The following is a 12,715-nucleotide window of genomic DNA, read 5'->3' as shown; positions in this document are numbered from 1 at the left end:
GCCTTGTAAAGGAGGCGTGAGATGGCGCACAGAAGTAGGGCAGGCTCCACACTGCCAATAAACTACCTGGCTTCTGTTTAGAGAGTCACCAGGACAACTCTCTCACGCATTAGAACTTACATGGGGGTGAGGAGCTATACTTTCAGTTGTCAGGCTGGGAAGACGCAGAGTAGTGCTGGATGCTACCTGAGCTGTTTGGGGAGGACAGATCTGAGAAACATCAGGAAAAAACATGTGTCTGAATCTCCATCTTTGGAAATAAGAAAAAGATCCAAACTTTGTTCAGATCCGCAAGAGAAACTTCTTTCTTCCCTGTGCCCTTGGACCTCTCCTGATTTGGTATATCAGAGGCAAAAGGAGTGGAAGGATGTCCTGGTGGGACCTTTCCTTTTTCATGGTCTTGAGACAGTGACATTCCTAAAAGTACAGAGAGAACTTTTCTTGACCTGCTAGTTTTCTACCCAGCCTTTCTTTTTAATGTATTTTGCTTAGGAAGTGATACCAGTGAGTCCAAGAGCAGGTATTTCCTTTGATGTAAGAAGGAATCAGTCTTGTTTTTTCAAAGCCCAGAATAACTAGAAGAATCAGTTAAAGAGATGGTTGACCACTTTTCTTCCATATTTATTTCCTAGTTCTGGTAACATTTTAATTATATCTTTCTTGAGAGTCATACATGGAATGTCATATCATGCCACACTATGTGCTATTATAGGTCGCAATCCCCATAAACCTACAAGCTTAAAAGATTTTAGAGCGAAAGTGATCTTCAGATTCTTCTATATCAGCATTTTCAAGCATGTTTTGTTTCATGAAAAACCAGCCCTCCACTCATAAATAGGTTCTATCTTCAAATAATTTGGAAAGACAGTAACATCTACCTCTCAGCAATTTGCAGCACCTGAGCATGGAACAGAGTCCAAGAAGTCCTGCACTAAAGAAATACCTTTTACTTTACTTAGCCCAGCAATTCCCAAATCTATTTAACTAGAGAATCCTTTTACACATAACACTATTTCGATCTTTCAGAATTATTGGCTTAAAGAATGTACTGGAAAATTTCTGATGTATGTGTTTTATCTTGCTGATTACCTCCTTCCTTACCAAAACAGTTAAGAGCTCTTATGCTTTACCAGCCTTTTTGGTGTTATAAGTTGTGTGGAAATAAATGAAGAACAACAAAATGAAAACAGGTGAAGGTTATTTACACACAGCAAGGGAGTCAGCCCCCATCACTTGCATTTTGGCAGAGACTGAGAGGCAGGCAGAGAAGTAGGAAAGCTTCAGAGTGGAAAAAAGGGAGGGTTTCAGATATGCCCTGATAGGCATGTAAGCTGTTGGCAGGTGATCCAACTAACCAGGAGTGAGGTATTCTTAGGGAAATGTTTAGGAGACCTATTTGACTTTCTCTGGTGGAACCTAACTTGGAAGCAAGAACAAAAGTGAGGGAAGCTGTCAGTTATTAATCAAGTCCTGGTGAGTTTGGCCTGATTGTTACAGGGGTTATTATTTGGCTTCCTGAACTAGAAGAGATAGTGGTCTGACTTCCTACAAGTCTGACTTAGAGACGGTAGATTAGCTTCTTGGGCTGGTTGCTGTAGATAATAGGGTGGTTTGCTGGGCTGGTTGCTGCAGATTGTGGGTCAGAGTTCTGTTTTTACATGTGGTCTGGCCATCATCCATTTGTATTTTCAGTCTCTCAGCTGAGAAAAAAAAAAGAGTCCAGAGGCAGATCAAGGAGGAAGAGGAGGCTGCTGGTCACATTCATGGGTCCGATGGGAGCCATAATCACGAAATCTTAAACATCCCCTTGACATTTCAATAAAATAACAGGAGAAAACTAACTTTCTTTCTTTCTTTCTTCCTCCCTCCTTCCTTCCCTCCCTTCCTCCCTCCCTTTCTTGTTTCCTCCTTCCCTCTTTCCTTCCTCTTTCCTTCTTCTTTCTGTTTTCTTTCTTTCTTTCCTACCTTGCCTGCCTGCTTGCTTTCCTTCTTTCCTCCCTTCTTTCTTTTTCTTTCTTTCTTCCTTCCTTTCTCTTTCTTTCTTTCTTTCTTTCTTTCTTTTTCTTTCACATAGGTCTATTCAGTCATTCTTTTTTCAAGCATATGTAGGGAAAAATAATGTTCTTTCTTGAGAAAACAGAGAGATTTTGTTTGGAAAAAAAGTCATTCACAAATGTATCACAAATAATAATAAAATGAAAAAAAAAAAACTGGAACTAACCGCATTGCAAGGGCACACTTGCAATGTAGGAGAAAGAATCCTATGACTCAGCAAGAAAATATATATTTTAAAATATCCCTTTCCTTTTAACTAATGGGAATATTATCTGTAAGTGGGCACAGAACAACATTTCCTGAGCATTAACGGTTAGATAACTGTTTCCCTGACTATGGTGTAGCATAAATGCGCTCAGTAGAATTGTTGTTTAGCAGTGAAGTAATGGAGTTCGGTTGTTTGGCTCGTCCTGGGCGAATGTGGGACACTGTCATTCCTGCCCACCGCCAACACCCGTGCTTCTTTTATTTTCCCTTCCCTCTACTGACCTGAACTAAGGCCTGGGAATTTATAACAAAAACGTCAATTAACAAATGTCAAGTTCACACAATTAGAAGTGATGAGAGAGAGGTAGGGAGAAGGGTGACAACATTATGGAAACCATGTATGGATATGATGTTTTATCTTTTCTCAATGTGCTTTTATACCCGTAACTTTATTTTGTCCTGACAACCTACCTGTAAAGTAGGCAGGATGAATACTATCATCCCTACTTTTCAGATACGAAAACTGAAGGAAATGAGTTGCCTAGCCCCAAGTCACACAGCTGGTTGGAATCACAGAATTGAAAAGGAAACAAGGGGTCATCTGAGCTAAGCCGCTCACTTTACAGATGCAGCAACTGAGAATCGCAAGGTCCGCTGGCCAGGTAGCCAGAGAGGAAGCTCAGGCCAGTTGATTGGCAGGCAGAAACTGCCCCCTTGGGCAACATGGGTGCCTTAGAACTCTCGCCTCCTGATTTCCTGCCCTTTTCTTTTCCTGCTAGGAAACAAGTCCATTAAAGGGAATGTTTTCTGATATATTGAAAAATCTTTATTTATCGGGCTTGCTATCTTTTTATTAATACAGTTTCTGAAATAACAGCAAGCTGATGAGCTAGCATCGCTAGAGAATGCATACTACGTAGAACAGCTTTACAGAGCATGCACGTTATAACTCTAATGAAACGTACCTTGGAGGTATGTGACTGGAGTCTTAAACTTGTAAAGTTAGAATTTCCTTTATACGCTTTTACAATTAACATAAAGGCGAAAAGCCAGGGTATGCAGAAGTATGACTGCCGTCACAAAGCTTAATTCCCTAAAAGAAGAGCATTTGAAAGGAAAATTGCTGAAAACGTTCTTTTAGTTTCAAGTAACTTATCTTTGATTACCTGAGATCAAATTTAAGCAATTGATTCAGTAAGCACCTCTTCTGACCTTTTTTCCTGTTTTTCTACCGATAATTATTCCCATATGATTCACACAGAAATGGAAATTTGGCAATTACTCAGCTAATTTGATGAGAGTCGACAAGCAGCTAATTAATCCTACCTACTCTTCATCCAGTTGAGGCACTAAATTAGTTGATTTAGCCTGAAGGAAGCATGGGTCAAAATGGCAGGATAATTCACTACATATGTATTATTGCCATTATATTTATACACACACACTCACTATCTATCTAAATTTATCATATATGTGGCCATTATATTTGCATATGTACATATATACGCACACATGTGCATACATCAGGCATAGAAATGAAGCCAAAATTGGTGCTCTAAACTTAGCAAGGTGATTTTCTTATTTCCTGTGGCCTAATTATTTTGTTTCTGTAGCATTTTATATTTATAGTAATGGCTAGAACTCAAGTAGAGTGCCACTCTTTCTCCAAGGTGTTCAAGCAAGAACATCTCATTACAATATCACTAAGAGGCTACAAGGGTGTATTTATTGAGAATGACCTTGGATAAGTAACTTGGCTTCCCAGAGCCTCAGTTTTCCCATCTGTAAAATAGGGACCACAAATAAAGTGCCTATCAAGTGTCTAGCACATAGATGACACTCAGTATAGGGCCCGTTCCTGCCCCTTACTAACTTAGTCATGCTGACACTGTCCCTCCTGGTAAAGACGAAACAAGCATTATCAGCTTCAGAGTAATTAAAACTTAAATACGGAACACAAATCAGTTAAATGGGACACAAAAATCGATGTTATCAGGAACTTGAGCTGAGTCAATTATTGCAGCTATTGAAGAGAGTAAAAACCTGTGTGTTACAGTAAGCCCAGAGTTTCATATGAGTTTATTAAGGGAGTATTGTAGTAGAATAGTCACGAACCCTGTCCTGGTCTCAGACACATCTGGAACTTTATCCTGGTGGCCTAGGGCCCTTATGCAAACTCCTCTCTAAGCTTCAGTTCCCTCATTTATAAGATGCAGACAATAACACCTAGTTCACGAGGATCATATGACTGTATACAAAGTGCTTAGCCAAATGCCTGGCACAGAGTATAGGTTCAATAAGTGATAGCTGTTGTTACTATGATTCCAGAAATTTTCTCCATCCAAAAATGCTCTCTCATTTCCTCACAGTTACACCCCCTAACCCAGTAGACTTGGGACTTGAGAATCCACTACATGCACTGAGCCCACATTTCCTCTGTCCCTAGGGATGGTGAATTTCAGCGAGGTGTCCGGATACCCCGTCCTGCAGCACTGGAAGGTCCGCTCTGTGATGTACCACATCAAACTCAAACAAGTGACTGTCTCTCAGGGTGAGCACAGCTGCAAGCCATCCCTCCCACCTGCTCCTGGGGTGTGGCATTCCTTCCCAAGGGCACAAGCCTTTTATCAATGTTGAAGATGCCATCCAAAATGCAACCACTCCACGAGATCTATAACCTAGTCACTCGAGTCACCCTTCAGGGCAAATGGCTGGAATCGGATCATTTTCTTAGCATAGATTAAATTGCAGGTTTTATCTTGGATAATAGAAGAGATGGAAAGGGTAAGGCGGGAACCACTGGAGATAAATTTAAACCCTTACTTTATTATATTTCCTGGGGTCACCCAGTGTGTAGAGAGGATATGCAAAAGCAAACTTTTTATAAATTGACAGAATAAAACTTTCCAAATGCAAAGAGTATACTTTACTGTACTTTAGAGGTTCTATATGATGAAAGAAATAAGGGAAAGAGAGCAAGAAAGAGGAAGGGGAGTGGAAAAATAGAAAACAGCTGTGGTTCCTAAAAGCAAGTAAGCAAGATAGATGGATAGATAGGTAGATAGATAGATGGATGTAGATTTATCTACATCTACATCTATGTTTTATATATATATATATCTTTATATCTAATAAGTTAAGGAGTAGTGAATTCTGAACTTAGGATAAATTGTTCCAAAACAGAAAAATGAGGCACCTTGTATAAGTGTTCTTCAAATCTTAGTGATAAATGCCTTGAGTCAAGTTTTTCCTAGCATTTGAGCAATCCCACTGTGCAATTTGCAAAAGAGAAAATTTCTACAAAGTGGCCTTAACATAGGTTTATATCCCTATTCTGCCTCATCCCCATGGACCAGAAGAATATTACTCTACTCCTTCCTCTGGGGCTACCTAAAGAATGTACCAGACCTGAAGTTTATGCTCCAGAGTCTGGCTTTGCTGTGTTGAATAAAAGGGTAACTAGAGCCAGATGCGATTGTTGGCAAAGGGTGACAAGACAAGGAGAGAGGACTCAGGGTCGGCAACAGGGAGGCCGAGCCTTAGGGCCAACTAGAGAGAGATAGAGGGTAGGGGATAGATAGAGGGTTGTGAAGAGAAGTGAGACACATACTAGAGAAAGAAGAGGCATTAAGGATATAGAACATCTCCAAAGTACACAAAGGGACTCAGAACTTTTTATTTTCTATCACGAAAGAGTTCTTGGCAAGAAGGGATTGGGATGTGGCTATTACTGAAGTGAACTCTGCTGGTGCAGAAAACACTTGGAACGAACTAAGTTACTCTTCATCCTAGAAAAATGCGGCAGTATTTTTCACATACTCAGTTTGCACGCAGCACAGGTGCTATGCATATCAGGGGTTAACAATCACATATCTCTGTTGCCACGTGCTTTTAAAAGCCACACATGGCATCACGGACGATGTGGACCTCTGCACTTGAGGTCTCAAGCCTGGGCCAGGCTCTGCCTTGTCCTGGTAGGACACAGGTGTGTCAAAAAGAAAGCTGTACAGAGCTGGTCAGGGAGAGAAGGTATTGGATTTGGAAAATTTGCCATAGGTGATCTTTCTGACAAATATGATTCTCTTAAACAGGGAAGGCAAATCCAAGGAGATTTGTCTGGGGAGGAGGGGGAGGAGGCAAACAGATTCTTTCCTCCATTTGCCATTTCAAAGTCTTTATACTTTTGATTTTCTTAAATAAATATAAGCAGTGTTTTAGTGGCTTTCCTTACCTTTCTTCTTCCATTATCTTCCCATTACCCATTTCTCTCCATGAAGGCAGCATCCTGAAAACTTTTTTGGTCACTACCCACAGTTACAGCACATTTTACACTGCGACCTTGTGCACAGGCACGTCCCCACGTACACACCACAGAAGGTTCATGAAGCCATACTTAATCTTCCCAAGTGAAATGTTCTCTGCTGGTATTTGCGTTTCTATTTTAGACTGTGCTATTCTTTTTCATTTTTTAAATGCTATTATTTGAGCTCACTAAATTGATTTAATGTCATGACTTGTGATTTGAAAAAAAAAACTTTGACTTAAGCAGGGAGGTAGTGGAGATTTGATAATGTTATACTTAACTTGCACGAAGTTAACAACATAACTAACTGGGTGGAAGAAATATTCTTTTAGGAACTGAAGTGTCTGATTTAGCTACCTGGAAGTACCTGGTAGCTCCAGCCAGCTCTCCAACATCACTTTGGGCCACATGGCACTTGCACATTGAGGCTGGATGGCCTGGGAATCCAGATACCCGTATTGTAAGTCCTCACTCTTTTTCTTGGGTGACGTTTCTCCATAGCCCTCAGCAATGCTCTCCACTCCCTAGACGGGGCTACATCTCGTGGGGATTTTGTAGCCTTGTTGGACCAGTTTGGCAATCATTACATCCAGGAAGCTATCTACGGCTTTGAGGAATCCTGCTCTATCTGGTACCCAAACAAGCAGGTCCAGCGGCGACTCTGGCTGGAATATGAAGACATCAGCAAAGGTGAGTGACATGCTCATAAGCAAGTTCTACTCCCTGTGCAAGTCCTGGCTGCCTAGGTACATCCGTAGGACCAAACACAGGGAGTCTGTAGGTGAAGGACTAATCCATATTTGCCTCGATGTTCTTGCCCACCCTTTAAGTTGCCAAGGTTTGGTTGCTAAAACCAAATGTCAAAATGGGAGTATTTGGGAAAACTTTATATGCAGGAGGGGGTCCAAACTGTATGGCCACTGAGCTGGTTATCATAGAGAGAGTCTTCTAAAGGTCTTACCAGCCACCATGCATCCTGTTACCATAGCACGGGCAAAATACTAGACTGTTCTTATGGAGTAGGGGAGAAAAGGAGAGCGTTGCGGTCTCCCCCACCACTCCCTGCCTCCGGCAATCCCATCCTACACTGGCTGGCAACCCCTTCCAGTAATTGCATAGTAAACCCCTTCTCACTCCATCCTGCCCTGTGTTTAGGAGCATTTTTCCTACTGCTCTGTGCTATGAGGAAATCTCCATTGCCCCAGGTGTTTGTATAGCTCTGGATAACAGCCTCACAAATAAATCTTGGTCCACTGTTTGATGGCAAGTTAGTATTCAGCCCAAGTAAGTATAAGAAACTGGAATTTCTGAAACCTTTTGAATCACCTTCTGATGTAGGAGGAGTACTGGCTGGTAAATTTGTGTTCTGATCAACCAAGACTGGTTTAGAATTGCCATTCATGGAATTTCTTCTTCTGAGCTTATCCTCATGGCATTCTGATGAGCTCAAATTATGGATGTGTGAGTTGCTAAAGGGCAAGTGATGAAATTAGCACAGTGAAAACTCAAGAAGTAGGTCATCCTAAGATTTAATGATCAAGGGTCCCTCTGAGACTAGGGATCCCCTGCTGTCATCAGTGCTACAGTGGGGGAAAATATGCTCCCGTGGCTGAGATGCTGTTGGTTCTCTGAGCTCCATACAGATTTCTGTTTTGTCTTGCTCAAGAGGTAGTAGAGGCATGAGAGCCCCTCTTCTGGCTGGGAGCTTTCTTCCAAAAGAAGCAAGAGGCTTGTACCTGGACTGCAGGCTTCCCCCCCAGGTCCTGATTCCTCTAAGCTCAAAGACACAACCACAGGCTTCTTGTATCCCTTCAAACTTCAGCATCTTAAAATTGTTCTGATTCCAATTTGCCAAGAAGGAGCATAATGTAAGCACATTTCGATAAGACCAGTTCCAGCTGGCAAAACTTTTTTATGTTTCCATGCCAGAGCCTAGTGACTGAACCAAAGGACTAAAGCCTCCTCTATTTCTGTTTGCCAGTGGTTCAAGGATTACCAGACTCTAGGACTGCTGGGAGATGAGAGTCTGACCTTCCTCAGAACTCCTGGTTCTACCTCTTGCATCTATCCTGAGCACTGTAGTATCCTTAAGGTTAAATACTAAGCCCAGGAGGGAAATTTGTCCATGGCCTTGGCACTATGCCCTATCCCTCTCCATTCTTACACACAGGAACTAGTTTTGTCACAGTCCAACTGTTGGCTTTAGTTCTCATAAATATGATGTATATCACCCCTTGCTTGTTATTGATATTAAAAGATATTCAAACATTTTAGTATGTTTATTTTGATCTCTTGCAATTGTCCACGTATACCTGCCCCGCAGCTGACTCCTGAATCTTACCTCTGTGTCACAGAGTTTATCTCTCTTATTGTTGGATGTGACTCTTACCCTTAAATATTTTTCTTCTCCCTAGGCACTAATTTCTTTTTATTCCAAAAGCATGAAGCACACTACTGATTAAGAATTATAAGTGCATAAGACAAAGGAAGATTTTCTTCTGCTTTTCTGCACTCTGGAGAGGATTACTCCAGAATGGAATTTATACACTAGTGGTGACAAGTGTTCTGAGAGGGCTATACCTACCATGGCATGAAAGTGACACCTTTTTAGACTTGAGTCCTTTAATTATATGTTCTTGCCTATTCTAACTTTAAAAACTTTCCAATGAAAAGGGGTTTTTTGTTCTTTGCTTTTGTACCTATGATTAGATACCTAAAATTGCTTATGGATTGAATAGGAAAGAGGTTTATCAGGGGTGAAATGAAATGAAAAGATCGCAGGACTGAAGGGCTGGGACTCTAGAATCTGCCAGGTGACTTTTGTTTAGTCAGTTAACTATCGGCATCTCCCCTGTAAAGCCTTCTGTAGTTTCTTCCAGCTCTGACAGTTTACGGATCCTAGGAGTCCCCCTCTATGTGAGAGGCTTTCTCAGGTCACACATTTAAGTTAAAGACTTTCCTCTTCTTTCTACAAATCGCTACACAACTTCTCGAGGGTAGGTTCCATGCCTTATTCAACTTTAAAATCCCAGGGTCCAGCACAGAGCCGGGCACATGACAATCCCTCAACAAGTGTTTGTTATTGTTGAGGTTGTTGTTAGTGATGGCAGTTGGGGTGGTCTCGGTGGGAATGGTGGTTAAACGCCCTTCTGATGTGGTGACTTCCCACGTGGGTTTTATCATAGACATGTAAAATGCTTTAGGTATGCCTGACTGATAAGAACTCAGAGATGGATATTTTTGAACAGATCTTCAGGAGGCAGCCTTTTATTCAACAGCCACTTATTCGTCATACAACCACTATATGGTTTGGTCAGACCAATATTTAGGAGCACCTGTCTTAAGATAAGTCTGACTGGAGCCCATGAATAACATATTTCCATTTCTCACGGTCTAAGATTAGCCTCTCTTCTTTTTCTTTTGCAGAGCAAATAAAGACTATCTGAATTGAAATTTCCAACCTCGCTCTCTCTACTTCTAAACTGACTTCCATCTTTTCTCATCATCCTTTGCCCTTGTGCCTCAGGAAATGCAGTGAGTTCCTCCTCTTCAGGTGAATCTCTCCACCTGTACACTTCCTTCCTTCCCTCTCTGCTTCCTCTTAGTCCTCACTCATTCGTTAGCCTCCTCTTTTTTAATCTCTGAAACCTCTTCAGCCACAATTATCCCTTCCCCAACCTTCTATTTTCCAAAAAATAATATTTTTATAAATATGCAACTCTTTTACCACTGTTTCCTTTCAACATGTCACCATCAAATTTCTTGAGCGAGTAGTTTATACATCTTTTCTCTACTTCCTCAACTTCTTTTCACTCTTCAAATAATTGCTTTCAGCCCCGTCACACTACAGAAATTGCTCTGGAGAAGGAAATCAAAGACTTTATAAGCAGAGGTTCATTTTTTCTATTCTGTGACCATTTCATCTATCTCAGCTAAAGAATTTGTCCCTTTTGGCCAGGTCTGCCTTCTTGCAAATCCTCTCCCTTTGTGTCCCTGATGCTATTCTGTCCAGATTCTCTTCATAAATCTTTGGCCTTTATTTCTCATTCTTTTTTGCCCTCACTCCTCTAAAGAAATTGCTTACATTTTGGTCATTTTCTAAGATTTCATCCTTAATGTTCATCTCTTCTTCACTGTTGCTGGGTGATTCTCTTTTGTATCTACCTCAACCCACATCTCAAATCCTTCCCTTCTCCCTGAAATTCAAAAGCTCATTTGTCTGTGAGTGTTTACCATTTCTACCTGGATATTCTATAGGCACCTCAATGATCAGCATCTCTTTCCTCTGTATCTGCTAGTAGATTCGTGAACCACATTGATGGGTCAAAATATAAAGTGAGGGGTCTTTTATATTCTCCTCCACCCTCCACATTCAACCATTTACAAGTTCTGTTCTTTTTACCCCCTAAATATTTCTTCAGCAGGTGTCTTCTCGTCCATTTCTCAAAATTGTATGAGTTTACAGTATTAGCTCTCATAAGAAATATTGAAATAGCATCCTCAGGTGCCTCCTTTTCTTCAGTTTCCTGCCACTCTCATCCATTCTGCATTTCACTATCTGTTATCTTTTTAAAATGTCCCTTAATGACATGACTCTTCAGCTTGGAGCCCTTCACTAATGCCTTACTGCCTTCTCAGCATGAACATGGCTTCACTCCCTGTATTAGTTTCCTATGGCTGCTGTAACAAATGACTGCAAACTTGGTGGCTTAAAACAACATAAATTTATTTTCTGAAAGTTCTGGAGCCAGAGGTCCAAAATCAGTTTCAGTGGTCTAAGCTCAAGGTACTAGTGGGGCTGGAGGATCCTTCTAGAGGCTCTAGGAGAGAACCCCTTTTTTGCCCTTTCCAGCTCATAGTGGCCGCCTGTATTCCTTGGCTTGTGGCCCCTTTCTCCATCTTCAAAGTGCATCACTGCAATGTCTGAGTCACATGGTCTTCTCTCTGACTCTTCCTGCCTCCTCACATAAGGACCCTTTTGATTACATTGGGTCCACCCAGATAATGCAGGATAATCTCCCCATCTCAAGAGTCTTAATTTAAGCATATCTGCAAAATCTCTTTTGCCAGGCACAGGTAACATTCATAGGTTCTAGAAATTAGGACCTGGGCATCTTTGGGAGCAAATATTCAGCCTACCACACCCTCCACCCTCTCCGGCTGCTGCATCACTGACCATTCCCTACCCTGAGCATTCCTCCACTCTGATGACACAAGACTGCTTGCTATCAATCCAAAACCCTTGCATTTGATTCCAGACAGTTGAAGGCCTCAGAGTCTCCCTTCCTGCCCCAGTCTGAGGCCAGAGGTATGTGCTCTAAAGTCTCCACAATTACTTGTCCCACTCAGAAATTTTCTCTTGGGCCCTCTCTTGCCCACCCGGCCCCCTGACCCTACTCCATTCCCTGGTGTCTGTTCCTTTGCCTCATTTCTGGATGGATCTTATTCTCTCCTTAGGCCCTTAGGATCAGCAGATTAGTCTTCCTGGCTATGATTTCTGTTTCTTGCTTGTGTCTTTTAATCGCCCCCTTCAGCTCTATAAATTGCCATCTGCAATTAAATGATACCTTGACCCAGTGTCAGGCCCCAACTCTGGATCCAGGGTCAAGGTTCCCACTGGTTCAGAAGAGGAGATTGAGCCTTTCCACACTTCTGAGCCTACCTAACCTTGTCCTCTATCTACCCCTATTCTACCATCACCTTTCTACTCTTCAAGAGCCAGTTCTAACATCGCCACTTCCACCAAGCCTTCCGTGATGCTCTAGTCAGAATTCTGTGCTTCCTGTTTTATGCTCTTGGAGCTCCTTATATATATCCTTTGACAGCACTCTTGACATTTCCCTGTATGACTGTATCCCATGATAATAGACTTGACAGCATGTACCATATTTCCCTTCTTTTTGTAATTTAAAAAGTTTATTTAAAAAATGCAAAATGTGTAAAACAGAATAAAGTGAAAAATACATCTTCCTCTCACTCTTATTTCCCAGTCATCTAGTTCCACTCCCCAGAGGCAACCAGGCAACTATTACTACAGTTTACTGTCTATCTATCCAAATATATTCTATTCCTAGCCATGTGGAAGTGAACAAAGAAAGTTGCAGAAAAGTAGATATATTAGGGTCTTGTCTGCTTTAAAAATGTTATATA

The 12,715-nt window shown here is 41.5% G+C and overlaps 1 protein-coding gene across 2 annotated transcripts in view; it reads left to right on the top strand.

Annotated features, from left to right (window-relative positions):
• The window catches only part of ASTN1 (astrotactin 1), a 323,652-nt gene that overhangs the window by 238,914 nt on the left and 72,023 nt on the right, over positions 1 to 12,715 (top strand). For both annotated transcript variants that reach the window (XM_036835140.1, XM_036835133.1), the window contains 2 exons: positions 4,709 to 4,813; positions 7,067 to 7,255. In XM_036835140.1, the coding sequence (XP_036691035.1) occupies positions 4,709 to 4,813; positions 7,067 to 7,255 (294 nt within the window). The remainder of the gene's footprint in view (positions 1 to 4,708; positions 4,814 to 7,066; positions 7,256 to 12,715) is intronic.

The sequence above is a fragment of the Balaenoptera musculus genome, chromosome 1, assembly GCF_009873245.2.
Source record: "Balaenoptera musculus isolate JJ_BM4_2016_0621 chromosome 1, mBalMus1.pri.v3, whole genome shotgun sequence".
NCBI lineage: Eukaryota > Metazoa > Chordata > Mammalia > Artiodactyla > Balaenopteridae > Balaenoptera > Balaenoptera musculus.
The sequence above is the reverse complement of the archived record's forward strand: the minus strand, read 5'-3'. Positions and strand labels throughout refer to the sequence as shown.